This window comes from Pleurodeles waltl, chromosome 1_2 (assembly GCF_031143425.1).
Source record: "Pleurodeles waltl isolate 20211129_DDA chromosome 1_2, aPleWal1.hap1.20221129, whole genome shotgun sequence".
Classification (NCBI taxonomy): domain Eukaryota; kingdom Metazoa; phylum Chordata; class Amphibia; order Caudata; family Salamandridae; genus Pleurodeles; species Pleurodeles waltl.
The window spans coordinates 1,355,985,949-1,356,012,653 of NC_090437.1; the positions used below are offsets into that span (position 1 = coordinate 1,355,985,949).

The window sequence follows — 26,705 nt, forward strand, 5'->3', positions numbered from 1 at the left end:
ATTGCAATCTATTGTACTTCTACACTGTTTGCATTACTTTTCTTGCTATCACTTACCTAATTTTTGTTTGTGTACATATATTGTGTGTATATAACTTATAAGGGTACTCACTGATATACTTTTGGCATATTGTCATAAAAATAAAGTACCTTTATTTTCAGTAACTCTGTGTATTGTGTTTTCTTAGGATATTGTGCATATGACACCAGTGGTATAGTAGGAGCTTCACATGTCTCCTAGTTCAGCCTAAGCTGCTTTGCCATAGCTACCTTCTATCAATCTAAGCTGCTAGAAACACCTCTGCTACACTAATAAGGGATAACTGGACCTGGCACAAGGTGTAAGTACCTCTGGTACCCACTACAAGCCAGGCCAGCCTCCTACACGCTATTATTTAACACCTGGGTCAGGGCAGGTGTTAGGGGACCTGTGGGCTCATTTCCATGGTCAGAGACCATGGAAGCAGTCCACAGGTGCCCTTCCCTGCCCCCAGAACACCCCCAGCCATCCCCTCCCACACCTGGAGGACACCTAAGGATGGGGGACCCATCCAAGGTAATTCCAGGTAAGTTTTAATTTCTTTTTTACAAGTGCCATAGTAGCGCCTAATGTGGGCCCTCCTACATGGCAGTGTGCCCAATGGCCATGCCCAGGGGACATAAGTCAATGAAGGTGTCATAATCACATTTGATGGGATAGACAATGTTCATATCTATTCCAATGTGGCAAGTTATTAAGTTAATTATAACATTATGACTGGGGCCTAGCGATTTTCCAGAAGTATAAGAACTTTTGACCAGCATGTCTAAAATTGTTCATCTATTTAGATTTTGTGGTGATATAAATTCCATAAAGTTCCGCCCTCTAGGGTTGGGCGGAACTTGCAGAGTTTTAGTCCATGGAATTCAATGGAGTTATATGAAAGCTCAGCAAGATTCTGCAGAGTTCCACGAAGGGGACAGAAATTGGCACGGTGTACTGTTTGTGCTGATTGTTGGTGCCAGAAGCTCATTCTGCTCTGAAAAATCAGTGCGAACTTCACTGCACAGCATTTCAAAGGGCACTGCTGCTTGAGTTGACTTTGCTCCTGCTTGAGTAGATTTTCTACTTTAGCAGCAGCTTTCTCAATGCAAAGAGTCATGACTGCCCAGTACTGTTCGCAGTGAATCTCACCCGATGTCCCCCTAACACCTGAAAACCATTCTAGGAGACACCAAGTCTGGCTCTCACTCGCCAACTTACAGGGAGCTACCCTCATGCGAGAAAGTAATTAAAATGGGCAACTGCACTGGCAGAGTGGAATTTATCACCTACTCCTAACTGTAGTAGGCCCCGACTCCACCTGCAGTGAGTCACGATTTTCTCCATTTTCCACACAACTATTGTCATGTCTACCCTTGATGTAGATGTCTTCCGACCTTATCATTCTAGGAACCTTGAAAGTGTCAAGTCATTCAGGTAATGACATAGATAAAACACTTGATTTAACATCAATCTGGGACAGGTATCTAGTCAAGGTCAAAAAAGAACCAACACTGATAAATAGCAAAAACATTGTAGTCTAATTGCTGTCCGTTTACCTTATTTGTTCATAAGGGGACATCTAAGACATTCACCTTGATGATCAAAATCTATGTCAGAAATTCCAATCACTGATAACATATAGTAGATAAGGAATGACACTTGATCACTTCTAAAAGAGAGGTCCTTCACTCAGATTATAACCCAAGATATTGCCAAAGAAGATCTTGACTGCTGCTAGTGCACTCAGAAGATACTGCATCACGCCTGATGCTGATAAAAACAGAGCCCCGGAGAAAGGACTCTACCATAGCATTTGTTTCCATTTCACAGGGAACACTGTCTTCACCATTCTTTAATAAGAACAGCTTTTGCTGCCAACCAGTGACCATATTTATGAAATGTTTACACTGCATTTACGTAAAAAAATGACGCAAATGCGGCACAAACGTTTCATAAGTATGGGCCTAGGTATGCAGTGCGTTGCTTCTCATAAGAAACTCTAAGCTATAAGTGATGCTATTCCTTGTTTTCTTACGGTGACACATAGGAGTAGGTGTCAGGGTGTTAGGCTTTTAGATGACATTTTAACTCCATTAGAAATGCTTGTTTTATTCTCATTACTCACAACATGTCTTCTTGCTGTTTTTATGATATCCTTTGTGGTTATTTTAGATGTGCTGCGAAACAGATTTGCCCAGTTGTAATAAATGCTTTTAGTTAAAAATGTCTATTCTTCTTAGCACAGTGTATGTGTGTGTTTGTGTGTGTGTGTCTGGGTGTGTTTGATATTGTGAAGAATGAAAAAGTGTTATTTCTGTCACCACCCTGGTCCTGTTTCAGGGATTTATAGTAACCCAAAAGCAATGCCTCTACTTCAACTATGTATTTGGTGGGTTCTGCTGTGCAACACCAACCTGTCTTTCCCACATTCAGCAATGGTGCTTTGAACCAGGTTCCCCTGTATCACCCGATAACTATTCAGATTAACTATGTCAGAAATGTTCATTTTATTCTCATTGTTCACAACATGCCTTCTTGCTGTTTTTTTTATATCCTTTGTGGTTATTTTAGATATGCTGAGAAACAGGTTCACCCTGTTTTAATAAACGTTTTTAGTGAAAAATGTCTATTCTCATGACGCAGTGTGTGTGTGCAACTTTGAAGAATGAAATAGGTTTATTTCTGTCACTACCCTTACCCCGTTTCAGGGATTATTGGTAACACAAGTGCAATGACTCACTTCAACTATGTATATGGTGGGTTCTGCGGTGCATCACTAACATGCCTTTCCTACATAGAACACTGGTGCATTGAATCAAGTTCAGCTGTATCACCCGTGGGTGGAAAGCAAACCCTGTAGAACTACACCAATGGTATAGTTTATGTAACAGTTGTCATCTCAAGTGTATCTTATGGTTACACCTTAAGTAGTTCTTTCACTATTCAAACCCACATGAACCATTATAACATCATTATGGAGACGTTGCTAGAAATCATGGTTAACTCCTACTAGAAATAAGGGAGCACCTATTTCTGTAGGTTTGCCAAGCTTGACATTTAAAAGGTTATTTCCCAAGCTGTGGGCTTTCTTATTCTTTGATTCTAATTTCAGTTGAATCTGATCATCAGAGCGGCACCTATTGCAATAGAAGATAACTACAGGGATGCTGGCACTCAGCAGCTCAAATCTCAAATCTTATGGGGAGGGGGCAGTTATACTTTTGTAATAGCTGCACAAGTTGAGTTTGCCTTTGAGACATCTTACTCATGGGCGGAGTTTAAGTCAGCACAATTTCAAGCCTATACAGTATTAGTTCTGCTAACTCATTGTTGCGCGTACCAAGATTTGGAAATCCTTTTAACTTACCTGAAACCCCAGAACTGGTGTGCTGGCCAGTTGCCAAACACACCCAAGAATGTCTGTCTGGGACACCTGAGAAACGAAGGTGCTACATGACCGTTCCTCAACCTAACATTCTCACACAAGCTGAGTAGATAGGGTTTTACATTTCACAGTGGGCTTATACAGGAGACTTGTACAGCTTGTACAACATACTTTGAACTTTAGACCTGCTCTTGCAGCACAGCCAACAGTTGAGACACAGGTACAAATCACTAGGCCACCAACTATTAAAGCTCCCATGAAGCGTGATGAGATGGCCTTCTGGGTTGCTTGCAAGACCAACCAGTTGGAAGCATTGTATCCATACATCACACCGTGAGACACACATAGGGGGTTATTCTAACTTTGGAGGAGTGTTAATCCGTCCCAAAAGTGACGGTAAAGTGACGGATATACCACCAGCCGTATTACGAGTTCCATAGGATATGCCGCCCAAACCAGAAGTCTTGTTCCCATGACAAGACTCCTACGACACTCTAACACACCATTAAAGAAGAAGAAAGTAGCATAGCTATCTAAAAAACATGAAACAGGACTTTGGTGAGAGCACTACTGGACAGCACAGCAGAAGTCACAGTAGTACATCAGATGCTTCAGAGGTTTCTGGATGCAAATCCAACTGATGAGTTGATATGATCCGAGACTCCAGATTAGCATTTTAATCCTGTTGATCGGAGGATTAAAACATATAATTTAAAGGGGACGTACCATGCTCCATTAAAGCAGTCTTCTTCCAACAATTGTCAGATGGTTATGATATCATTCAAGCTGAGGAAGACTGGCCTACATTCTTTATTAGGGAACCACCCCAGGGGAGATATTAGGGCAGCTTTTTCTCCTATAGTACCTGAAGACATCCAGGAGATATACACCAGTGAATGAGCAGGAAGACAGGCTACTGACTTAAAGAGAAATCAAGCGGGTGGGATAAACAATCAATTCTGCATTTCATTCCCTTACAAAGTGAACCTCAAGTGCAGGCTCAATACCATTCAAAGCCAGATGCAAAGCATGGTAAAAAAGTGATGTTAGGTCAATTACAATGTCAGGGCATAATAGTGCTTTGTCTTTCACCATTGAACCTGTCTCCTATAGGATAATGTTAGACTACAGGAATGTACACCTGCATACTGAGACCTATGTGGTGCAAAATGTTCATAGCACAGGTTTAATGACCAACCTGGTATGAAAAAAGTACAATTCAACCCTAGACATTTTCAATGGGTTTTCCAGTCAAAACATAGTACCTGAAAGTGAGTATCTAACCGCCTTTAGGCCCATATTTATACTTTTTGACGCCAACCAAAAGGTTGGCGTCAAAAAGAACAGAGCCGGCTAGCGCCATTCCTGGGCGCTGGCCGGGCATCATATAATGGATTGACGCTAGCCGGCGCTAAGGTGCTAAGGAAGCCAACCCTGGGAGGGTGAGGCTGCGTGCCTGAAAAGCAGCGACTGGATTGCGGCAGCCTGAAGGCAGCGGGGCACCATTTGGGCACAACACAGGTGCGGCGCAGACCTGAGTTCAGAGGGACGGACGGGGAGGGGTCGGGCCTGGGCTGCACTGAGCCTGGAATGAAGAAGGGCCGTGTAGGTGGAAGCCGTTGGACAGCCGGACCGGAGTGCGCGGTGCATGCCCGGGGCGGCCCCTGATGTGAAGTGTTGTGGGGCAGCCCCCAACTGCTGGCAGCTTTGGTGTCCAATGTCCTGGGGCTGGTAGTGAGACCCTGGTACAGGCAACAGAGTGGTGGTACTGCTTTTAGCCCCCCGGTGAGTGGCAGAGCATCTTGGAGTGGACTGGGGGTAGGTGACAACCAGCGAAGGGATTCTGGGGGCAGAGTTGCGGAGGAGGTGATTATTGGCGCAGTGAACTGGCGAGGATGGCACTGCCTCCTGATGTACGAAAACTGGTGACTGGTTTTGTGGCCTTCCGAGCATTGACATTGTGAAAGTATCCCACGGCGGCGCCTTTCTAACAAGCGCAACCTACATGTACACAAGAGCGCGCAATGTGGGCAAGGCAGACAAAACTCAAGCCAAATTGCAGTTTGTCCAGCGTAAGTCGTAAACCCCTGCGGGTGACAGCACAGAGACTGGCATGGCTGGAGGAACCGCTGTGTCATTGGGTGTTGAACAGGATTTGTGCCAAATCTTAGTAGCAATGCAGCAAAGCCTGACCCAGATAGACAGTAAAATAGATTCCCTCACCTACAGAATGGATAGAATGACGGAGCGACTAGATAAACAAGCAGAGCGGCTGGATCAGTCGGAGAGGTGCATTTCGGAGGTGGAGGACGGCCAGTCACCGATGGCCACTGGTCAAGCTAGGATGGGCAAGGAACTGGCGACTCTGCAAGCTAAAGTGGACGATTTGGAAGCTATATCCCACAGGAATAACCTACGCATAGTGGGTATTGCTGAGTCTACTAGACAACATGGAAGTATTTATAGAGCGCCTACTTGTCCAGCTGCTGGGTCAAGTTTATTTGTGGTGGAAATAGCACATCGTTCTTTGGGCGATCCGCCCACCTCCGGGTGGCCCTCGGAGCCCCATTATCGCCAAACTATTAAACTTCAGAGATCGCGTTGCAGGATTGGGACGAGTTATGCTACTTAAAACCCTAAAGAATGAAGGCTTGGTGGTCTCCATTTACCCGGACTTTACACAAGAGGTACAAGAGGCCAGGCGGCAGTTTATTACGGGGAAAAGGCAGCTGAGAGAGTTAAATTTGGAATATAGTATGCTACACCCGGCCAAACTGTGAGTGGAGGTTGATGGAAAGCCGCTCTTTTCACAAATCACAAAAAACTTGCTCAATTCCTGAAATGCAGGGTGGTTGAAGGGAGAGTCATCATCACGGCCGACACCAGCTCACGAGACAGCAGTGACTGAACAGCGCATATCTGCAGATGGGCTTGAGAGAGATACATGGAGCACGTCAGCCACGAGAAGCATGGGTCAAGAGTTAAATCACTAAGCTGACCAGTAGTGGCGAGAGAAATGGCCCAGTGGATTGTTGGCAAGCGGTGACGGCATCGGATAATAAGCCACAAATTAGACCTGCAGGGGTTTCTTGAGCACATGTTTTTTCTGTATGCAACTGTTTTGATCGTCATACTACCGTAGGTGGCTAACATTCACAAGATGAACAGCACAGCTGGGCAACATCCACCTGAGCGTGTGGAACACCTGTAGAACCAAGAAAAGGTTGTTTTGCCTTGGGGGGGTAGTTTGTCCTCAGCTAGGTGGGTTGGGGCAATGCCTACTGTGGGTGGGGGTGGTTTTTGAGGGAGTTATAGGCTCCAAAATAATGTTTTGGTTTTTATGTTTCAGTTAAGCAATTGCAGATTCATTTGCGCGAAAGGACAGATACAGGATTGTATGCATTCCATAGTTAATGGCACATCATAGTTCAATACCAGACATAAGCAAGGGCCTGAATATGATACGAATGGTGACGTGGACTGTGCGAGGTTTGAATGATGCTCGGAAAGTGCGTAAGGTGGTAGCCTATTTGCAGTGACACAAAGTGGATATAGCTCTTCTGCTGGAAACGCACTTGCCACCGGGTAGCCCTATGCTTGCCCCTAGGAGGATGCAAGGGCAAATCTTGGCAGCGGGGTTTACGTCTCATTCGCAAGGGGTGTTGGATTGGGCTTCGTGGTTCTGTGGTCTCTGTCTCCGGGAGATCAATGCGGACCCTGATGGCAGGTATATTGTGGTGCGCTGCAGTGGGAGTGCTGCTATGTTTCTCCTAGCCGGGATTTATGGCCCTAATTTTGACAACCTCCAATTCTATTACGACTTAGCGGCCAGGGCAGGTACCTGGAGGGGTCTCCCACAAATTTGGGAGGGGGATTTCAACTGTACATTGAACCCTTCAATCGATAGATCAGGGGGCGGGTATAGGAAACCGGCTGCAGCGGCCAGAGCATTGACAAGGGTAGCAGCAGAGTTAGGGCTGGTGGTCATATGGAGAGGCAGGCATCCCACTGAGGGGGGATACACTCACTATTCAGCTGCACATAACTTATACACGCAAATTGATCTGTGGCTGGTTTCTCAGAATCTGCTGGGTAATCTCCTGACGGAGGCCCCTTGGCCCAGAACGTACTGCGATCACTCTCCAGTCCCATTGATGATGACCTTGCGACCACGGCCAGTCCCCCGTTTGCTTGGAGGTTCCCCCCATACTCGCTACTCGACTCGGTATTTCGCGATGAGTGAGCTATTGCCATAAAATACTTTTTTCAGATCAACAAAGGCTCGGTGAATAGCATGTGCACGGTGTGGGAGACATTCAAATTGTACATAAGAGGTATAGCCATAGCCAAGCATGCTAGAGTTCTGAGGTCGATTAGAGGGCGTTTGGACTCTCTGGAAGAGGAGCTCGTCCACCTAGAGCAGGAACACCTACACAAATCTGATAGCCGGATCCTGGGTTCCATTGAGCGCTAAACTGGTGGAATTTCAGGACACAACACTCACTGAGATTCAGCATATGGGGAAATATGCCACAGTCCGTGTGTTTGGGGAGGGTGAGAGGCCGGGGTCGTTGTTGGCGAATGTGATTCGCCCCAGCAGAGAGAAAAACATGATCATAGCAGTACAGGCCGAAGAGGGCAGCAAAATCACAGAGCCAGAACAAATAGCCATAGATGTTGCGAATACTATGAGTCTCTCTATACCTCCAAGATTACCTCCAACACGGAAACTCTGTTGGATTACCTACTGCACATAGAATTGGCTTGGTTGACGGAAACAGACAGAGAGTCTCTTATAGCCCCTCTGACTCTCGAGGAGATTGGTGGGGTCTTGGGGGGCATGGTGGAGGGAAAAGCTCTGGGTCCTGATGGGCTTTCCGTTTGGTTTTATAAGGCTTTCAAGGACACACTGTTCCCTCACCTGAGAGAAGTATATGCAGAAATGACAGAGGGTGAGCTTATGCCGTCCTCGATTCATGAAGCGATGCTGATTACGCTGTTAAAGCCTGGCAAGCCCCCAACGCAGTGCTGGTCCTACCGCCCGTTGTCATTAATAAACGTTGACACCAAAGTCTACGCTAAGATCCTGACGGACCGCCTGGCTAAGCTGCTGCCGAAGTAGGTTCAGCCGGAGCAGTCGGGGTTAGTTCCAGACCGCAGCCTTACTGTGAACCTCTGTACATTGTTTGGAACGATACAAAACGTAAACCCGGAGACGAGGACAGTCGCGGTCTTTTTAGATGCTGAGAAGGCCTTCGATTCAGTGGAGTGGCGCTTTATAAGGGCGGTGCTGCAGCGGATTGGAATGGGAGATGTCTTCTTGAAATTAGTGTTGACACTGTACAGGGAACCATTGGCCAGACTCAGAGTTAACGGGGTGGTTACTGATGCTTTTCGTATTACTAGGAGCACCAGACAGGGGTGTCCGCTGTCACCTCTATTGTATGCGATTGTGGCGGAGCCACTGGCATGTGTTTTGTGAGAGTACCATGGCCACTGAGGTCTTCACTTCCAGAATTATACTCTGGTGCTTTCCGCTTACGTGGACGACACCTTATTATATATTAGATACCCCCAAAGCAATGTAGCACTGATACTACGTGAGATAATAAAATATGGCACTTTTTCCAGTCTCCGGATCAACTGGAGTAAGTCAATTGTTTTCCCCCTGACGCCGGCTACAACGCCGGTGGATGTGGGATTCCCCCTTAGGTGGGAGGCGGGTTTGGTTCGATACCTGGAAATTAAAGTCCATACAGACCCTAAGATAGTGTTAGCAGATAACTATGATGTTGCGCTTAAGGCCCTGACAGGTGATGTGGAGAGGGGGATCAGGCTGCTGCTATTGCTAGTGGGCCACATAGCACTCATGAAAATGGTGGTGCTCCCTAGGTTTTTGTTCCTTTTTCAGAACATCCCTATGAGGCTGCCGAGAGCATTTTTCGCGACCTTGATAGAACTTCTTATTAAGATAGCGTGGCCAGGAAAGCAGCCGAGAGTCAAATGGTAGACCCCGACTCTCCCATACGAGTTGGGCAGACTAAACACACCCGATCTGGCGTTATATTGTATGGTTGCCCATGTTACGTTCGCCCACACCTGAATACATGGTTCTAACAAACTTCCATTCTTAAAAATAGAGCGTGAGCTAGCGGCCCCGGATCCGTTGCTGAGTACAAATTTTCACACCCGAATCAACGCTAAGGAGAGTTTGCGTCCCTGAATTCCACTACACAGGCTTGGTATGGACTGCTGAACAGACAGGGGCTCGCTCTGCTGTACTCCCCATATGTGCCTTTGGAGTGGTGTGCGTGGTATGTGTTGTGGCGAGATATAAGTTTGTTACGGGCCATGCATAAATTAAATATTACCACAATGGGAGATTTTTTTAGGGAGGGTGCCATGAGTACATATGACATGGTGCTGGAGCGGATGGACGAATTGACCCCACTGCTGCCCCACTGCTGCAGTACCAGTTTTATAGAGCAAGACATGCTATTGTGGCGCTTCTGGGGAAGGACATGCGGGAGCCTCCAGGGGTGCAGTCTCTCTCTATGGTTGTTGCAGATGACCAGCCCCAGCGTTTAGTGTCTAGACTGTATGCACACCTACAGAAGACACGTCTACATGAGCTGACAAAAGCTAGAATTGAGTGGCAGAGGGATTTGGGGTTATAGCTAACGGATGATCAGTGGCAATACTACTGCTCCTTGACCGGTACGGTCTCTTTGAATGGCAGACATTGCTTGATACACTTGAAATATATAAACAGGGCATATTACACACCCCTTAAACTCTATAGATATGGGCCATGTACGGAGGTCCTAGATATGGGGAAGGCCAAGCAGGATTTTTCCATCTGTCTTGTCCTGCGCTGGGGTGCAGCGGTTTTGGGGGTTTGTGTTTGAGGAGCTAGAAGACATTGGAGGGCATCAGTTGGGCTGCAAGCCGATTTTGGCTTTGCTGGGCTGGGACAGGGACATACTGAAATCGTTCCAGCGGTTGGTGGCTATTGGGCTGCTGCTGGCTAAGCATCGCATAGCAATGAGCTGGGATCGGGGTCCGGTACCGACCATGGAAGAATGGCACATGGATATGGTGTATTGTAATAACAAACGGACATACATAGCGAACTGTTCCCCCCAGCCAGTAGGCCTGCGAAGTACTGGTACATTTATAAACAATGTACACAAGGAGTATGGGGTGTTTAGGGTACCATGTGCAAAGGAGTTTGTCTGGAGCCTTTGTATATCTCGAACTACAAGGTTTGTTTGCGTGCTGCGTGTAGCTGTCCAGAGGGGAATTTCTCCTTACGGACTAGGTGATCTCACACACTATATAGTTTCATGCTTCATCAATTGACCACCTAGCCCCATCCAGGTAGGATAGTATCACCTGGATGGACTCAACCTCAGTGTTAAAAGAACTCAAAGGGAGTGCAGAGATTAAAGTTGTCTGGATAGAAATGGGATCCAGTTGTTACTACAGAAGGAATAAAAAAAAACAATCAGTCACCTGTGTTCTGATACACCTCTATTCGTGGTGACTGCTGGTGAGGTTAAAAGCAAGCGGAGGGACACCTATTAAGGGTAATGACTCGAAGGGTCACCTACTCTAAACTGGACAACATGTTTCTGCCACTACTAAGAGCCAAAGGAGGTCTGGGGGCATTCATCAGGGCCTTGGATCCCCAGGTTCAAGCACTAGTGATTACAGTGCGAGGGGAAAGAGCGCCTACCTAGGTAGGTGGTAGCCCAATAGTGGTAATAGGAACAAGGGCCTGCCTGTGGAGTACTCTGTGCGGCAGGTGCACTGACCACGGAAGCCCTATCACTGCAGGGCAATTTGCCCCGGGTCTAGAGGAGGGGGAGTGTCCCCTTATAGTCACACATACTTCAAAGGGTGGCGCTCGTGTGTGCACCTAGTCCGAACCCCTCCCCTACCATCTAGACCTGGGGCAAATTGCCCTGCAGTGATAGGGCTTCCGTGGTCAGTGCACTTGCCGCACAGAGGCATTGACAGCGGCTCCATGTGGAGCCACCGGCAATGTCCAGGCCATGCATTGTTCTTTATGTGGCCGGTAGGGTCCCAGGGGGGCTGGCGGTCAGTTAAATGATCGCCAGCATGAACACGGCGGTTAACACCGCCGTGTTCATAATGAGGGCCATAGTGCCTAGAAGCACAATTGCTTCGATTTGGTGAGAGTTGTTTCCCACAATGCAACGCAACTTGTATCGGTTAAAGAGTCGCATGGACCCCCAGGTACAGTACCTTGTGAACATGTGGAAACAAGCCAGTGCATGGAGACGGGATCAAGGCGTCGCTGGATCCGGTGAACAAGCGGAGGCGTTAGTGCGAGGCGTCAGGTCCTTGCTGTGGAGCTGTGGAAGAGATGTGGCGTTGTTGTGAAGCGTTGGAGCCACGTACTTCCGACGGGGTCGATATCCGACATGCACGATGTGGTGTGGTGACTTCACGCAGTCACGAACTTCAGTGAGGCTGCAGTGGCATTGGGCCTGCGGGGTTGTCGTGCTCCAGCGAGGTCCACGGCTTCCGTTGCAGGTGAAGTCGCAGGGGTATCAGTCCGGAGTCGTCTGAAGTCAGTTTACGTGGTTCTTTTTAGTTTTTCACCACTTTCTCCTTTTAAGGGCCCAGGGACTGGATTATGCACCCCTTGGCAGGGTAATTGTCTCAGCTGAGAATCAAGGTGCTGGTAGAGGACATTGTTGATGGCCCTGAAACTTCATAACAGGCGGCAAGCTCAGTCCAAGCCCTTAGAGATACCTTTCAAGCAGAAATATACCACAACGTCCAGTCTTTGTCCCCTTTCAGGCAGAAGCAGCAACTGGAGGCCAACCCCGCAAAGCACAGTCACAGGCAAAGGGGCAGTACTCCTCCTCCAGTTCTTCAACTCTTCTCCTTAGCAGAAGTCCCTCTTGAATTTTGAAGTAATCTGAAAATCTGGGTTTTGGTTCCACTACTTATACCGCTTTCTGCCTTTGAAGTTGGCACAGCCCATTCAGGTATAAGTGCCCACTCCTTCCTCCAGCCTAGCCCAGATGGCTCATCAGGATATACAGGCTACACCCCAGCTCCCTTTGTGTCACTGTCTAGTGGAGATTCACAAATAGCCCAAGGCCCATATTTATACTTTTTGACGCTAAACTGCGCTAACGCAGTTTAGCGTCAAAAAATTTAGCGCCGTCTAACGCCATTCTGAAGCGCCATGCGGGCGCCGTATTTATGGAATGGCGTTAGCCGGCGCTAGCAGACCGGCGCTGCCTGGTGTGCGTGGAAAAAAACCACGTAGACCAGGCAGCGCCGGCGTTGGGGAAAATGGCGTTAGGGCGTCTTAAAATAGGGCAAGTCAGGTTGAGGCAAAAAAATCGCCTCAACCAGATTTGCGCCATTTTTTACGACGCCCAGACGCCATTTAAATGACTCCTGTCTTAGTAAAGACAGGAGTCATGCCCCCTTGCCCAATGGCCATGCCCAGGGGACTTCTGTCCCCTGGGCATGGTCATTGGGCATAGTGGCATGTAGGGGGGCACAAATAAGGCCCCCCTATGCCACCCAAAAAAAAAAAAAAATGTATACTTACCTGAACTTACCTGAATGTCCCTGGGATGGGTCCCTCCATCCTTGGGTGTCCTCCTGGGGTGGGCAAGGGTGGCAGGGGGGGTCCCTGGGGGCAGGGGAGGGCACCTGTGGGCTCATTTTGAGCCCACAGGCCCCTTAACGCCTACCCTGACCCAGGCGTTAAAAAGTGGCGCAAATGCGGGGTTTTTTGCCCCGCCCACTCCCGGGCATGATTTTTGCCCGGGAGTATAAATACGACGCATTTGCGTCGCCGTCATTTTTTTAGACGGGAACGCCTTCCTTGCATCTCATTAACGCAAGGAAGGCGTTCACGCAAAAAAATGATGCTATTTGCCCATACTTTGGTGCTAGACGCGTCTAACGCCAAAGTATAAATATGGCGTTAGTTTTGCGCCAAATTTGCGTCGAAAAAAACGGCGCAAATTCGGCGCAAACGAAGTATAAATATGCCCCCAAATGTCAGTCTGACCCAGACAGGGAATGGACAAACATGCAGAGTCACAGAATGGTTTAAGCAAGAAAATGCCCCTTTCTAATAGTGGTATTTTCAAAATGACAATCTAAAAATCAACTTCGCTAAAAGGTGTATTTTTAAATTGTGAGTTCAGAGACCCCAAACTCTGAATCTCTATCTGCTCTCAAAGTGAAGCTGCACTTTAAGGATATTTAAAGGCAGCCCCCATGTTAACCTATGAGAGAGATATGCCTTGCAACAGTGAAAAACAATGTTGGCAGTTTTTCACTGTTAGGACATGTAAAAACACACCAGTATGTGTCCTACCTTTAACATACACTGCACCCTGCCCATGGGGTTACATAGGGCCTACCTTAGGGGTGCCTTACATATATGAAAAGGTGAGGTTTGGGCTTGGCAAGTGGGTACACTTGCCAAGTCGAATTGGCAGTTTACAAACTGCACACACAGACACTGCAGTGGCAGGTCTGAGCCTTGTTTACAGTTCTATTCATGTGGGTGGCACAATCAGTGCTGCAGGCCCACTAGTAGCATTTAATTTACAGGCCCTGGGCACCTCTAATGCACTTTAGTAGGGACTTATTTGTAAATCAAATATGCCAAATATGGAAACTAATTACACCTGCAATTTCACATGGAGCGATCACCAGTGATAATGTGCCCAGATCCACAAAAACAGCAAAAACAGAGTCCAGCATACAGCAACAACCTGGGAAGCAGAGGCAAAAAGTTAGGGGAGACCACACCAAGGATGCCAGATCTAACATGTGTCCCCCCCAGCTGAAGGTGGGAAGGATTACCCAACCTCATTGGAGTTCTCTTCACAAAGGCGGAAGAATCTGGACAGACCATCAGCATTGGCGTGTTCTGTGTCAGGGCAGTGTTCCACCGTAAAGTCCATTCTATGTAGGGAGATGGACCACCTCAACAGTTTTGGATTCTCACCCCTGATCTGCATTAACCATCTGAGGGGCCTGTGGTCGGTCTTAACCCGGAAGTGAGTAGAGTCTCAGCTTTTTGAGTACCCAGACCACAGCAAAAGCTTCACACTCAATTGCACTCCACTCCACCTACATTCCCAGGGAAGTAACCGCCTAAAGTAACCTGAAGGCTACTGGTTGGTCTGTTCATTTAGCTGTAACATAACTTCTCCTACACCATGCTCTGAAGCATCAGTCTGCACAACAAATTCTTGAGAGAAGTCAGGTGCCTTCAGCACGGGTGGTGTGCACATGGCTGCCTTCAGGGCATCAAAAGCTGTCTGGCAAGTCTCTGTCGCGATCACCTTCTTGGGTTGCTATTTGGAAGTTAACTCAGTCAATTGAGCAACAATGGTGCCATACCACTTAACAAACCTCCTATAGTACTGTGAGACCTACAAATGCTCTCTCCTCAGTCTGGGTCTTCGGGGGCTCCTAAGCCAGAATAGTGTCAGCCTTGGGTGGTAGGGGGAACACCTGTCGACTCCTACACTACAGATCCCTGCCCTATTTGGCACTTCCTCGCCTTAACAGAGAGGCCTGCCTTTTGCAGGCCTTCCAACACTTTGCAGAGGTGCTGCAAGTGTTCCTCCCAACTGGAGCTGAACACAAAAATGTCATCCAGGTGAGCTGCACTGAAGTCCTCCAATCCAGCCAAAACCTGGTAACCAACCTCTGAAAGGTGGCAGGGTCATTTTTCATCCCAAAGGGCATCACCCTAACCTGGTATTCCCCATCTGGGGTAGAAAATGCAGACCTCTCCTTGGCCCCATAAGTCAGAGTTATCTGTCAATATCCAGACATTAAATCAAATGTGCTGAGATATTTGGCAGCCCCTAACCTATTAATGAGCTCATCAGCTCGGGGTATGGGGTTTGCATCAGTCTTTGTGACTGCGTTGAGTTCACAGTAATCCACACAGAACCAGAGTTCTGGAGTGGCACCAGGAGCAGCAGCTTTTTGGACAAAGCCCACTGGACTGGCCCAAGGGCTACTGGAGAACTTAATAACCACAAGGGTTAACATTTTGGATACCTCACCCTCTGTTGCTCTGGGGTAAGTGAGGGGGAGAGGTTCACACCCTCCACAGGGCCATCTTTCTCTGTGTCAGTCAGGAGGTCAGTAGGAGTCTCACTCTCTTCCTCCACCCCATCATCTGTTGCCAAGAGCATTGCCACTTCAGACCCCTCAAAGTGAGGTTTGAGGTAGTTCACATGCAGAATCCTCAATGGGTTCCTGAGAGTCCACAGGTTCACCAGATAGGTGACATCACTCTTGCACTCCACTGCCTCAAAAGGCCCAGTCCACTTGTCCTGGGGAGCACAGGGCTCCACTAGGGACATCCCCCACACTAGGCTGAAACTCAACTAGGGTGGAATTCTGGTCATACCATTGTTTCATGCCTTCCTGGCTTGCTTCCAGGTTCTCCTGAGCGAGCTTCCTGAAGGGGGTTGTCTGGTTCCTAAAAGCCAGCACATAGCTAAATACATCCTGGGGTGGGGCTTCCTGGAGGCCTTATCCAAGCCTTCCCTAACCAGACTCAGAGGTCGTCTTACAGGGTGTCCATACAACAATTCAAGAGGGTTCAAACTAAGTCCCTTTTGTGGCACCTTCCTGCAAGTAAACAGAAGGCATGGTAAGAGCATGTCCCACTCAAGGGTTCTGACAGGCCCATGATCATGCCTTTCAGGGTGCAGTTGAATCTCTCAACCAGACCATTTCCTTGGGGGTGATAAGGAGTGGTGAACTTGTATGTAACCCCATACTCCCTCCACAGAGCCTTCATATAAGTAAATATGAAGTCGGTACCCCTATCAGATACCACCTCCTTGTGGAACCCCATATGGGTAAAAAACCCCTTCAATGCACGTTCTACCACAGGAGCTGTGATTGACCTCAGAGGTATAGCTTCCTGGTACTGGGTAGCATCGTCCACCAAGACCAAGATAAACCGTTGCCCATGGCCGCCTTGCAATCCACAGGTCCCACAATGTCAATACCAACCCTTTCAAAAGGGGTGCTGACTACAGAAAAAGGTTGTAGGGAAGCCTTACATTTCCTCTCACTCTTGCCACTTGCCTGACAAGTTTGGCAAGACCTACAGTGCGTATCAGAGTGCTTGAACATATGGGACCAGTAAAAGTGGGTGACAAGCCATTCAAAGGTCTTGTTCTGACCAGATAAAGGCACATCATGAGCCAAACCCAGTAGGAAGGCTCTGAAGCACTGGGGTACCACCCGCAAACGTGCTGCCCCAGGCTCAGTAAACTTTGGCTCGCTATATAGAAGGCCTTCCTCCGAATAGATCAAGTGTAAACCAGACTCCTTGCCAGATGCCTGCTCTGCAGCCTGCTGCAGCCAACCCTCTAGAGTAGATCTGTCAGAGCCTCCACCCTCTGTCTATTGGTGGTCACCCACTGCCTGTATTTCTTAGTGTTCTCAGGCACAAGGGTCCTCTGTACCATCACACTGTACCTTAGTGAGACAAGGGTCGTCTCAGCTGGATCCCACCCACCTGAAGCCAACTCCTCCCCAAGCGCTACACTGGCCAAACCCTGTGACTGAGCACCAGTGGGTGTCAGTGTCCACTTGGGACATTTGGGTTCCCTCCTCACAAGAACCACTTGGTCACATGCATAACACTTGGGGGGTCCCTTCTCTTTAGAGACCCATGGCTTCTTTTTACTGGGAGGCTGGGATTCCCTACCCTTGTAAATAGGTTGTAGCCCTTTAGAGAACTGTAGGAAAGTACCATCTTGCCTGGCATGTTACCCCCATATTTTCACTGTATATATGTTGTTTTAGTTGTATGTGTCACTGGGACCCTGACAGCCAGGACCCCAGTGCTCATAAGTGTGCCCTGTATGTGTTACCTGTGTTATGACTAACTGTCTCACTGAGGCTCTGCTATCCAGAACCTCAGTGGTTATGCTCTCTCATTTCTTTCCAAATTGTCACTAACAGGCTAGTGACCAATTTCACCAATTTACATTGGCATACTGGAACACCCTTAAAATTCCCTAGTATACGGAACTGAGGTACCCAGGGTATTGGGGTTCCAGGAGATCCCTATGGGCTGCAGTATTTCTTTTGCCACCCATAGGGAGCTCTGACAATTCTTACACAGGCCTGCCATTGCAGCCTGAGTGAAATAACGTCCACGTTATTTCACAGCCATTTACCACTGCACTTAAGTAACTTATAAGTCACCTATATGTCTAACCTTTACTTAGTAAAGGTTGGGTGCTAAGTTACTTAGTGTGTGGGCACCCTGGCACTAGCCAAGGTGCTCCCACATTGTTCAGGGCAAATTCCCCAGACTTTGTGAGTGCGGGGACATCATTACACGCGTGCACTATACATAGGTCACTACCTATGTATAGCTTCACAATGGTAACTCCGAATATGGCCATGTAACATGGCACAATCCCATAATCCCACGGGTCTCTAGCACAGACCCGGGTACTGCCAAACTGCCTTTTCAGGGGTTTCACTGCAGCTGCTGCTGCTGCCAACCCCTCAGACAGGTTTCTGCCCTCCTGGGGTCCAGCCAGGCTTGGCCCAGGATGGCAGAACAAAGGACTTCCTCAGAGAGAGGGTGTTACACCCTCTCCCTTTGGAAAAAGGTGTTAAGGCAAGGGAGGAGTAGCCTCCCCCAGCCTCTGGAAATGCTTTCATGGGCACAGATGGTGCCCATTTCTGCATAAGCCAGTCTACACCGGTTCAGGGACCCCTCAGCCCTGCTCTGGCGCGAAACTGGACAAAGGAAAGGGGAGGGACCACTCCCCTGACCTGCACCTCCCCTGGGAGGTGCCCAGAGCTCCTCCAGTGTGCTCCAGACCTCTGCCATCTTGGAAACAGAGGTGCTGCTGGCACACTGGACTGCTCTGAGTGGCCAGGGCCAGCAGGTGACGTCAGAGACTCCTTCTGATAGGCTCCTTCAGGTGTTGCTAGCCTATCCTCTCTCCTAAGTAGCCAAACCCTCTTTTCTGGCTATTTAGGGTCTCTGCTTTGGGGAATTCCTCAGATAACGAATGCAAGAGCTCATCAGAGTTCCTCTGCATCTCTCTCTTCACCTTCTGCCAAGGAATCGACTGCTGACCGCGCTGGAAGCCTGCAAAACTGCAACAAAGTAGCAAAGACGACTAATGCGACACTGTAACACTGATCCTGCCACCTTCTCTATTGTTTTCCTGGTGGTGCATGCTGTGGGGGTAGTCTGCCTCCTCTCTGCACTAGAAGCTCCGAAGAAATCTCCCGTGGGTCAACGGAATCTTCCCCCTGCAACCGCAGGCACCAAAGAACTGCATCACCGGTCCTCTGGGTCTCCTCTCAGCACGACGAGCGAGGTCCCTTGAACTCAGCAACTCTGTCCAAGTGACTCCCTCAGTCCAGTGACTCTTCAGTCCAAGTTTGATGGAGGTAAGTCCTTGCCTCCCCACGCCAGACTGCATTGCTGGGAACCGCGTGTTTTGCAGCTACTCCGGCTTCCGTGCACTTTTCCAGGATTTCCTTTGTGCACAGCCAAGCCTGGGTCCACGGCACTCTAACCTGCACTGCACGACTTTCTAAGTTGTCCTCCGGCGGCGTGGGACTCCTTTGTGCAACTTCGGATGAGCACTGTTTCACTCCTCTTTGTAGTGCCTTTTCCAGCACTTCTGCGGGTGCTGCCTGCTTCTGAGAGGACTCCTCGTCCTGCTGGGTGCCCCCTCTGTCCCCTGACACAATTGGCGACATCCTGGTCCTTCCTGGGCCACAGCAGCATCCAAAAACCCTAACTGCACGATTTGCAGCTAGCAGGGCTTGTTGGCAGTCTTTCTTCAGGAAAACACTTCTGCACGACTCTCCACAGCGTGGGACATCCATCCTCCAAAGGGAAAGTTTCTAGCCCTTGTCGTTCCTGCAGAATCCTCAGCTTCTACTGTCCAGTAGCAGCTTCTTTGCACCCACAGCTGGCATTTCCTGGGCATCTACCCATCTCCAACTTGCTTGTGACTTTTGGACTTGGTCCCCTTGTTCCACAGGTACCCTCGTTTGAAAATCCATCGTTGTTGCATTGCTGGTTTGTGTCTTTCCAGCAGAATTCCCCTATCACGACTTCAGTGCTCTTTGGGGAACTTTAGTGCACTTTGCACTCACTTTTCCGGGTCTTGGGGTGGGCTATTTTTCTAACCCTCACTGTTTTCTTACAGTCCCAGCGACCCTCTACAAGGTCACATAGGTTTGGGGTCCATTCGTGGTTCGCATTCCACTTTTGGAGTATATGGTTTGTGTTGCCCCTATCCCTATGTGTCCCCATTGCATCCTATTGGATCTGTACATTGTTTGCACTGTTTTCTAAGACTATACTGCATATTTTTGGTATTGTGTACATATATCTTGTGTATATTTGCTATCCTCATACTGAGGGTACTCACTGAGATACTTTGGCATATTGTCATAAAAATAAAGTACCTTTATTTTTAGTATATCTGTGTATTGTGTTTTCTTATGATATTGTGCAAGTGACACTAGTGGTACTGTAGGAGCTTCACTCGTCTCCTAGTTCAGCCTAAGCTGCTCTGCTAAGCTACCATTATCTATCAGCCTAAGCTGCTAGACACCCTATACACTAATAAGGGATACCTGGGCCTGGTGCAAGGTGTAAGTACCCCTTGGTACTCACTACAAGCCAGTCCAGCCTCTTACAGTCAAGCCTATTACCCTTTTTGAAAATTGGGACGATTATTGCCATTAACCATGAGGAGGGGATCGCACTTTGAATAGCACTGTTCAGAACATTTGTAATTAATGGAACCCACAGATCAGGTAGAGATTTAAATAGGTCAACCGGTACCCCATCGGGGCCAGGAGCTTTCCTTAGTTTCATTTTAGTTACTGCTGCACTGATCTCGTGTGCCTCAAGTAAAATGCCGCTCTTAGTTGGATTTAGAGTAGCCGAACACGGGAGGCGACATACCTCCCCTCCATCATTAGGATTATTTACAGATTGCAATACAGATGAAAAATGGTCTACCCAAACCCCCTCTGGTATCAAACAGTCGTCGTCCCTATTTTCCTTTCCTGAGAAATATGGGTGATTAACCACCTTCCAAAACTGAGAGGGATCCCGTAGTTCCCAAGCGCTAGTGCGTATTTCATTCTTTCTCTCTTCAAGGGCTGATTTGTATCGGCCCCTGGCCTGTTTAATTAAATCCCGATTACATGGAGTAGTTTTGATCGCTGACTTTAGATCTCTATGGGCAGCCGTACAGGCAGAATTGAACCACCGTTGAGGTTTTGCGCCTTTGGGATATTGGATACACATCAGTGCCTCAGAAATAGCACAGCTTAAAGATTCAAAGGCAGTTATAAGGTGGAATGGAGTGGATTGCAGGGACAAGGAAGTGTTGAAGTCAGCCTTATTTTGAGTTATAAGGTTCGCATCGAAAGTGTTAGGGTTTACCCTCTCCCACCTCATGCGAGGGCCAGAATTTCTTTTAAACACCTCTTTCTCTTTATATGCAGTCCTAGGTAAGATTACTCTAGTTTTAAAAGATAATTTTATACTTAAAGGGTTATGGTCACTGGCACAGTGAGATTTAATTTTAAAATCCACTATTGAACGTAAAAGTGAGGAATTGATAAGAATAAAGCCAATAATGCTGCCATTAGTACTCCCTGTATAGGTGGGTATTTCTCTTATCTGACTATTTTCCATATCCCTTGCAAAAGCAAGGTCAAATTTATAGATGAGGGTATTCAAGGCATTTCCTAAATTAGAGTGAATAAAATGAGTGAGTGACTCTCTGCCTTCTGTAGCGGCACCAAATAAGTGGGGTAATTCATACTTGCATTACTGAACATTAAAATCTCCAACCCAGATCGTATCAAATTCCCTGTCCTGGAGTTTCCCGGCTGAGTCTAGTTGGTCTATAAGCTCTTCGAGACTTCCTGGCAGGGCAGCACTTGGAATGTTATTGTAAAAGTTTAAGAGTAAAATGTCTTTCCGTCCAGATATTGATAATAAAACTACCGAAAAAAAAGCAGAAGACCAAATTAATGAAACCTCAATTTTTGGGAGTAATAATGACACAAGTACCAGAAGACCACCGCTTGCTCTGCCTGCTCTAGATGGAGTAGCTGGCTGAGACACGGAGTAGTAGCCGTCTAAATGGAAAGGTGCTAGAAGCCAAGTTTCTTGAAAACAAATGATATCAAAAGTGGATATAAACTCCAGCCATTCCAAATTTTCAACTTTAGAACGAAGCCCAGCAATATTCCAACTGATTAAAGATAACAATACATTACTTTGCTGGGGCATTTTCCCAGACTCCTCAATTATGGCTGTATCTGTTATAAGATGTGGAAAGCTAACTAGCTCATCAGACCCTATGGGTGATTCCAAAAGTGTATGCACTCCCATCAGCTCTAGTTCCTGTAAACAATCATTTGGGAGCCCCAAACCCTCCAATTGTCAATCAATTGCATCAAGGGAAGAGTGATTTTGGGTACCCCCAGGGTCAAGGGTAGGGTTCTGTAAGGGTGCCTTTGTTAAAATATTTTTACCATGGGAAGCCCTAATAGGAGGAAGTAATGAAGTGGGCGGCCTGTAGAAAAAGCTTAATGGATAGACTTTGATCCTGCCTTCCCCTTTTGGACTCGATGGTAGAGACACCAACAGATAATTAACACAATGAGAATTTGCAAAATTAATCACTATGCAATCGCCTTCATGTACTTTTTTAGACAAGCCTAACCACTTCACCCTTCTAGCCATGATTATTCTATTATTTGGATCATCTTGGTGTCTAAGTTTTTGGCTCATCCAATGTGCACATTTCCTTATTAGCGTATGAGTATCTTCTTCTGGGTACAATCAAGAGGAGGAACGTTTGCTAAGACTAAAACATATGGCACGCTATCCGGAGGAAGCTGTAGAACCTCCTTTGTACTAGTGGAAGATCTAGGTTTAGAAGCAGTTTCAAGCTTCAGTAAGGCTGTCGCACCACCGCTTCTTCTTAGCAGGGATATCAACCACCCTGCTGGGTTGGAAGAGGGCTCAGATAGTGCACCAGTAGGGAGGACTTAACTATCCCGTCACTGCTGACCCATGAAAGCCTGAAAAGAGAACTGCCCTGGAGAGGTGAATTAAGGCGAGTAGGCATGAATCTGTTAATATCCATCAATCATTAGTCATCTAAAGGGATTCAAATGCAAATTCTCTGATTGCAAATTTTGAGGCAGGAAGTGATATTCCCTGAACCTGTCCAGACCATGCCTGGGTTACTCTGACAATGATCAGACTGTAATACACAGTCATAAAGTTTCTGTCTAAAACAATAAATTACTATAATAATTAATGCTTTTGATTTCAGATATGGAGAGATGCATAACATGCAGAGAAGACCAGTGGTCCAATGAGAACAAAGACGCTTGCATCACACGAACCATTGAGTTACTTTCTTACGATGATCCCTTTGGTGTAACATTGGTTTCCATCAGCATCTTCTTCTCAGTAATCACTGCTGCAGTGCTGGTGATCTTTCTGAAACACAGGGACAGTGCGATTGTGAGAGCTAATAACCGGGATCTCAGCTACATCCTCCTCGTGTCTCTCATGCTTTCCTTCCTCTGCTCCATGTTGTTTATTGGACGTCCTCGGAAGGTGACCTGCCTCCTCCGACAGGTTGCCTTTGGGATCATTTTTGCTGTTGCGGTTTCCTCAGTTCTGGCTAAAAGTATCACTGTTGTCATTGCTTTCAATGCTACGAAGCCCGGCAGTAGCTTACGGAGGTGGGTGGGCTCCAGGGTATCCTACAGCCTCATCCTACTCTGCACACTATGGGAAGTCATCATCTGTACCGTGTGGCTGATCCATTGGCCTCCGTTCCCAGACATTGACACAAAGAGTGAATCTGGGAAGATGATCCTGCTCTGTAACGAAGGGTCTGTCGCTGCCTTCTATTGTGTGGTCGGGTACGTTGGTCTTCTGGCTTTGTTGAGCTTTCTGGTGGCTTTTAAGGTGCGGACGTTACCAGACAGTTTTAACGAGGCCCGAAACATCTCCTTCAGCATGCTGGTGTTCTGCAGCGTCTGGGTCTCCTTCATCCCAGCCTACCTGAGCACGAAGGGCAGGTACATGGTGGCCGTAGAGATCTTCGCTGTTCTTGCCTCTAGTGCTGGACTGTTGGGCTGTATATTCATTCCTAAGTGTTACATCATCTTACTGAGGCCAGAATTAAACACCAAAAATCAACTAATTAAAAAAATGTGTCGTCAAAACTAGAAAGCTATTGAGAGTTCTGTGGACATCTGCGCCATGTTATATCACATAAATCAAAAACGAGAGATCAGAAAGTGGCAAGTAGAAGAATATCACACTAGTCATTTAGAATGTATCTTCAACACTGCCCATTATGCTTTAACATCTTCAGAAATTGGAGCATGCAACTAGAAAATGTAATTAATCTAGAAAATGAAATATATGTCTACCTGTCTTTCTGTCATCAATGATCATTTTTATAATAACGTATATCTGTATTTACAGACGTCACTGTTTATAACCTCACCGAGATAAATTATTTTAGTGAACTGAAATACAGGAAGTGCTTGGAAGGAAGAGAGAGAAATTAGAGCAAACATCACATCTCATGAACATAGTTCTGCATGATCTTCACAACCACAGATCTGCATGTAACATGAAGCTACATGAACACAAATCTTCGTGAGCACGGATCTGCATGATCATGGTTCTGCTTGATCCTCCAAAACACATATCTGCATTACAGTGGATATGCATGAACACTGATCTGCATGAACACAGATCTGCATGAACACGGACCAGCATTAATATGGATCTACATGAATGCAGATCTGCATAGCATGGATCTGCATGCACACAGATTTGCATGGATCTGCATGAGCTGCATGAACTCAGATCTGCATGACATGGATCTGTCTGAACATGGATATGCATGAACTGCATGTACATGGATCTGCATGTCCATAGATCTGCATGAACACAGATTTGCATAGATCTGTATATCCATGGATCTGCATGAGCTGCATGAACACAGATCTGCATGAACATGGATCTATCTCAACATGGATCTGCCTGAACACGGATCTGCATAATCATGGATCTGCATGTTCTGCATGAGCATGGATCTGCATGATCTGCATGAACAGGAATCTGTGTTACCACAGATCTGCATGCCTACGGATGTGCATGATCAGTATGAACATAGGTCTGCATGATCACAGATCTTCATGGCCATAGATCTGCATGACCTGCATGGATATGCATGAACACAGATCTGCATGATCCGCTGAACACTGATTGTTTTTTGTCATTTGCCTTCAGTGAGTAAATGAGTGAGCAAGACAGCATGTATGGCAACCAGATGTAGCTCAAACCACGGTTCAAACAAGCTTTTGCTTTTGAAGGTATTGAACAACTGCTGTGATCGGGTTCCGAAGGTTTTCAGAGTGAAAAATGTGGTGTATTTCACTCTTGATAAGAGCACATCGGTCCAAAGTATCTGTAACAACAGGAACAAGCATTTGCTATGCAATGGTTATTGCGTTTGCTCGAGTTAGAGCTATTAGCGTTGTAGACTCCTAACCGGATTTTTCTTGCCACATAAACTGATAATGAAAAGTAAAACAGTTTCACATATGTGAGTCAACGGTTGCCATGAGCGAGAAGAACACACAGAAAAGGAAACAGAAGTTCGCTCGCAGTGAAACATAACGGCAAAAGTTCATTTATCCATGTAACTGGCAAAAGTAGAATTATCCATAAAACAGGGTCGATGTCATACAAAGCACTCAACTACTGCCCAGCGAGATCGCGCTGCGTAGGAACTAAAAAGAAATAGTGCAGGAGCCATTTGGAAAACACAGAGCCTTGCATGCTTTCTGTAGTTTACCTGTGCTGTAGAGGAGGGCTAAACACTGGGAAAGGCATGACGTATGCATGCCTTTCACTAATGAAATCAAGCGGATTTTAAAAGGCAAGCCCCCGAACCAACCAAACTGATGGGTGTGGTTAAAAGCCCACAGAGAGATTACAACAGGGGCCAGAAGGCTTGTGCGCTTGACCCTCAAAAAAGGTTGTTGCAAATGTAGAACAGCAATTTCAAAATAAAAAGTACAATGACACATGCATGTGCCATCATGCATGGGCAGGTATGCATTATGATGCTATAGCAGCTGTCTCGTGATGACATATATATATATGCATGTGCCAGCATGCATTGGCACGTATGCATTATGATGCTCTGGCAGTTGTCTCCTGATGACATATATATATATATATGCATATTCCAGCATGCATGGGCATGTGTGCATTATGATGCTATGGCAGCTGCCTCGTGATGACATACATATGTGCCATCATGCATGGGCAGGTATGCATTATGATGCTATGGCAGCTGCTGCGTGATGACCTATATATGTGCATGCTCCATCATGCATGACCACATATGCATTATGATGCTATACAGCTGCCGCATGATGACATATGTATGTGAATGTACCATCATGCACGGGCACATATGCATTATGGTGCTACGGCAGTTGCTGCGTGATGACCTATATATGTGCAAGCGCCATCATGCATGGGCAGGAATGCTTTATGATGCTAACCAGCTGCCGCATGATGGCATGTATATATGTATGTGCCATCATGCTTGGCAACGTATGCATTATGATGCTATTGCAGCTGCAGCGTGATGACATACATATGTGCATGTGCCATCATGCATGGGAAGGTCTGCATTATGATGCTATGGCAGCTGCCTTCTGAAGACATACATATGTGCATGTGTCATAATGCCCGGCCATGTATGCATTATGATGCTATGGCAGCTGCCACATGATGACATATATACGTGCATGCACCATCATGCATAGGCACGTATGCATTATGATGCTGTGACAGTTGCCTCGTGATGACATATATATGTGCATCGGCACCATGCATGCAAGTGGGGACAGCATGATAGAGCAGCCATTTTGTGATTTTTTATAGACTGGTCCAAGATGGCAGACACTAACATTACAAAAGTAAACATATCCATAAAAGTACTTGAAAAAAGGACGGAACAGCCCAGTACAAAATTGCAACTGATCGGCTCTTCCAAAAGATTATTTTTTAAACAACTAAATAGGGTGGGGCGGGTGGTCTTAAACATTAAAAAAAGATGATATAGGAAGCAATGCAATAGCTGCAGGTGGTGGTGGGAGGAACCTGGAC

General features: G+C 46.9%; 1 protein-coding gene across 1 annotated transcript; it reads left to right on the top strand.

Moving 5' to 3' along the window:
• The first annotated feature begins 22,823 nt into the window (after nucleotides 1-22,823).
• LOC138257333 (vomeronasal type-2 receptor 26-like) lies at nucleotides 22,824-23,732 on the top strand. Its single transcript, XM_069205899.1, has one exon. It carries the CDS (start codon nucleotides 22,824-22,826, stop codon nucleotides 23,730-23,732), a length of 909 nt encoding a protein of 302 aa, XP_069062000.1.
• Nucleotides 23,733-26,705: the final 2,973 nt, after the last annotated feature.